This window comes from Peromyscus leucopus, chromosome 19 (genome assembly GCF_004664715.2).
Source record: "Peromyscus leucopus breed LL Stock chromosome 19, UCI_PerLeu_2.1, whole genome shotgun sequence".
Classification (NCBI taxonomy): domain Eukaryota; kingdom Metazoa; phylum Chordata; class Mammalia; order Rodentia; family Cricetidae; genus Peromyscus; species Peromyscus leucopus.
The window spans coordinates 26779963-26784540 of record NC_051079.1 but is presented as its reverse complement, the minus strand read 5'-3'; the positions used below and the strand labels follow the sequence as shown (position 1 = coordinate 26784540).

The 4578-nt window shown below is 45.9% G+C and overlaps 1 protein-coding gene across 1 annotated transcript; it reads right to left on the bottom strand.

Annotated features, from left to right (window-relative positions):
• Positions 1-98: 98 nt before the first annotated feature.
• LOC114687140 (protocadherin beta-16-like) lies at positions 99-4576 on the bottom strand. Its single transcript, XM_028861839.2, has one exon. The coding sequence runs from the start codon at positions 4247-4249 to the stop codon at positions 1847-1849; it is 2403 nt and encodes an 800-aa protein (XP_028717672.1). The 5' UTR covers positions 4250-4576; the 3' UTR covers positions 99-1846.
• Between the last annotated feature and the right edge of the window lie 2 nt (positions 4577-4578).

Below are 4578 nucleotides of genomic sequence, written 5' to 3'. Positions count from 1 at the left end.
CTCTTTAGCCTGCAGCGCCACCATGTGGCCACGAACAGATTGAAAACGCTGTTTGCCAGTTTTACGTGTTCGTATTTCCTACAGTGGCTTTTTTTTTTTTTAAGTTTTTCACTTTTTCTTTTTGTTTGTTTTGTGAAAATAATACTGAGACAGAGGTCCATTAATACTTTTTCTTCACGGCTTCATGGGAAAGTTAAGATTCTAACAGCTGAATAGGAGGTTTGTAGCCGGAACTTTGTTTCACTGCTAGATCTAGCTCCACGCTAGTCCTTTCATTCCTGGCACAGGCTCATGCCATCAAAGGAAAAATTGTGGGCATGTCGTTTGATAACATATTTTACAGTTCTGGAAACAAGGGCACAGGGACACAAGAAACGGGCAAAAGAAATCTTTGGCACGTTCCTCAGAAACCTTATTCAAACTCTGTGTCACATTCCTTGAACAGAAGCACTACTTTGCATCCATAACTGAGCAATCATGCTGTCCTTCCTCTGTGCCCCAGAATGCCTATTACTGTGACTCATGCACATCACTATGCTTATTGTGTAAATAACATTGCTTCCGGTTTTATAAGAGTCTATCTCTCCTTCGGTATGTGACCTACTTGGGATAGGAACTGTGTCTTATCTTTGGCAAGTCATCCAGTCACTTATGTTTATTGAGTCAAAGCACACACAAATGAACTATAAGGAGAACAAGAAACGGCCTGTGAACATCAGTCCCTACCATTTGAAAATCATGTTATTTCACTTACTTATACTTAACATTTCTGTTCCCTTCCTTTCAAATTTGTCTTTATTTTCTTATAATAGCCAGTTGAACAAAAGTCCCACCTTTGTTTAAATGTCCCTCTTAATAAAATCTAATATGATCTGATTACTGTACATTAAATAAAAGATCAAAACTATGACAAAGTAACATATCTTAATGATGTTGAAAGCAAAGATATATCAATAAAACGTCTTCCTCACAAAGAATTTTATTCAAAGGCTCAGACTGCTCTAATTTTCCCACTAAAAGCAAATGGTATAGATTGAACCTTAGGATATGAACATGAAAAAGATTACACAGAGCCCCAAATCCCAGCTCTGTTGCACAGAGAAGTCACCACATCCGCCTGGTGATACACATACACTGTTTATTCAGCAGAGTGCAACTGGATTGTAAGCCACGGAAAACTCAATGTCTATCTAAGGTTTCCATGCAGAATTAAAGCAAATTATTAAGTGCTTCATTTTGATGCCTTAGAATGCTGAAGTTTGCCTTCATGGCCACAAATTTAGGCACATCTACACAAACAATATTTTACAATATGTTTGTTTTCAGATTGACTAGGTGCTTCTATTACTTATGACAGAAATAGATTTTAAATCAAGATATAGAAACAACGAAGATAGAACTATAAAATACTAGGATGGCATTAGACAAGTATTCTATATAATGAAAACCAAGGACTAATCAACAAGACTGCCAGAATAGAAAAGGAATGCAGAAATACTGAGGAGTTTACATGTACATAACAAGCAATGCAATATTTTAATAGTTCAAGAAGTCTAGAAACAGAACACTCACAGGAAATGTGCAGAGCTAATGAAGTCAACAAGGGCAAAGTGGTAGAAAAGTTTTAACAATCACTTTAACTGTGCAGATAAAGCCTTTTCAGTTACTGGGATCCTATGAAGAAATTCTATGCAATAAAAAAAGAGTAAAACCCACTTTATGACATTAAGCATAAACCTGAAAACTGACGAGTAAAGTGAAAATTAAAATTGTTGTTAGTAACAGGTATACAGAACTTAGCTAATCAACAAGAATATTAGGAAGTAAATACCTATTAAGTAGCTTTCTAAGAATAATTAAATCCAAAACTATTCCGGAGGGTAGAATTTTCCACTATTTCTTTCCCAGAGGACTGGGGCAGGGAGCTGGGGAGAACTGGCTTTACGAATTTAAAATCGCTGGTCCCAGAAGAATCGCCCATCAGACACACCTCATACTGGTAGCTCTGGGACAGGGTCCCTGCCCCGCTGACATCCACCAGGTGACCAGGAAAGTGTCCCTCAGGCACAGAGCAGCCACCCAGAGAGGCCGCCCTGGCTCTCCTGCACAGCCTCACCCCCACGAACAGCAGCACAGACAACAGGAAGATGGAAGACACAGAAGCCAAGGCAATGACCAGGTACAGTGTGAGCAAGTCCTCGTCTTGGGCAGAGTCGCGCGCCACCTCTGGCAGAGGCAGGTAGGGCTGAGAGAAGCCATCCACCAGCAGCACATGCAGAGTGACACTGGCTGACCTTGGAGGATCTCCATTGTCCTTGACCAGCAGCAGCAGCCTGTGCTTGGGAGCATCGCGCTCACTCAGCAGCCTGGAGGTGCGCACCTCGCCATTGTGAGCCCACACGCTGAACAGCCCGGGCTCCGTGGCCTTGAGCAGCTGGAATGACAGCCAGGCATTCTGTCCAGAGTCGCGGTCCACTGCCACCACCTTGGTGACCAGGTATCCAGGCTCTGCCGCCCTGGGCAGCAGCTCTGTGCAGGGTGCAGAGGCGTTCTGCAGCGGGTAGAGCACGAAGGGCGCATTGTCGTTGGCGTCCAGCACCAGCACTCGCACCAGCGCCTGGCTGCTGAGCGCAGGAGAGCCTTGGTCTGTGGCGCCCACGTGGAACTCGAAAGTCTGCAGGGTTTCATAGTCGAGCGCCCTGAGCGCGAACAGCTGCCCATTGTCGGCATTGATGGAGATGAGCGAGTCGAGGGCCAGCTGCGGGTCGTGGGTGGGCAGCAGAGAGTAGGTGATGTGGGCATTGGATCCTGAGTCTGAGTCTGTGGCGCTGATGGTGCCTATGTGCAGGGCGGGGCTGTTGTTCTCCTGGACAAACAGGGTGTAGGAGGTTTGTGTGAAGGCGGGGGCATTGTCGTTGACATCTGAGACCTGCACTGTTATGGTGTGCTGGGTTGTGAGCCTGGGTGTGCCCATGTCAGTGACTGTGATGATGACGATGTATTGCTCTCTTTCTTCTCTGTCTAGCGCTCTCTTGGTTACTAAAGTGTAAAAGTTCTTTCCTGAAGGTTTTAGAAGAAAGGGAAGGTCCTCCTGGATGGAGGAAATCACCTTTCCATTTTTCCCGGAGTCAGAATCTCTAACACTGAAAACAGCAACTACCTCATCCGGAGAGTTTTCTGGAACTGGGCTGTTAAGTGCAGACAGCATCACTTCTGGGGGGTTGTCATTCACGTCCACCACCTGCAGGAGCAGAGTGCATTTTCCTGAGAGACCTCCCCCATCCGTGGCCTTGATATCCACTTCATAAGAGGGAATTGTTTCGAAATCTACCTCTTTTCGTAGCCGAATTTCCCCTGTTACAGGATTTACTTCTAATGTCTTGCTGATATCTTCTGAAGGCTGAGAGAGTGTGTACAGTACTTTTCCATTATCTCCACTGTCTAAATCACTGGCTGAGACTGTGACTACCAGGGACCCCGTGGGGCGGTTCTCTGGAATTTGCACTTGGTAAGTTGGCTGCTGAAACTTGGGTGCGTTATCGTTGGTGTCTACTACTTCAATGAGAACCCGCGCCGTCCCAGACCGGGGAGGAGAGCCACCATCCAAGGCTGTCAGGGTTAACCTCAGCTCGGGCTCCTCCTCCCGATCCAGTTCTTTCTCCAGCACCAGCTCTGGGTACTTCGTGCCATCGCTGCGGTTGCGGGTTACAACCAGGAAATGAGAGTTGGAGTTGACTTCATAGCGCTGAATGTTGTTCATTTCTACGTCTGAGTCCAGAGCATTATTTAAAGGGAATGTGTTTCCCAGTGGACTGTTTTCTGGTATTCTCAGTATCATTTCCTTTTCACTGAACACTGGAGAATGATCGTTTATGTCCTTCACCCTCAGTTCAGCCTGAAATACCTCTAAAGGGTTTTCCATTAACACTTGGAAGTGTAAAACACAAGGTTCAATGGAGCCACACAGCTCCTCTCTATCTAATTTCTCGTTTATGAGCAAATCTCCAGACTGAACATTGAGCTGCAAATGCTCTTTATTTTCCTGGGAAATGATCCGAGCCCGGCGGGTGGAAATCTCTGCCAGCTCCACCCCCAGATCTTTCCCAAGATTTGCCACAAAGGAGCCCCTCTCCATTTCTTCCTGTATGAAATAGGGACCCAGCTCGGTACCTGCCTCAGACACACTCAGCAAAACAAAGAAAATCAGGACTTGCCTTTGCCTCAGATTGTGCATCCACGCAGTCTCCATGGCTCTTTCCTCTTTCCTGTTTGCTTCACAGTAGCTTCGCGTATGCCCAGGATCCGGACAGCACCGTCTCACAGTCCAGAACGTCAGAATCAAGCCTCCAAATAGAATATTTAAGGTTTTACACTCGCCCTTGCTTTGGCTGAAGAAAGCGCGTCTTTTGCTTCTAGGTGGTGAGAAACTGGCCCGGAGGAGATCGCAGAAGCAATTCCGGTGCTCTGTCTTCTTAACCTGCAGCGCCACCGCGCGGCCTCACGGAGCCTTACATGTTCAGATTTAACAGGAGACAAAATTCTCCAAGACATGTGGACTAAACTATATAATGTGAATCA

What these genes read in the sequence shown, in the direction of transcription:
- LOC114687140 (XM_028861839.2), bottom strand. Translation starts at nt 4,249, where the DNA reads ATGGAGACTGCGTGGATGCACAATCTGAGGCAAAGGCAAGTCCTGATT.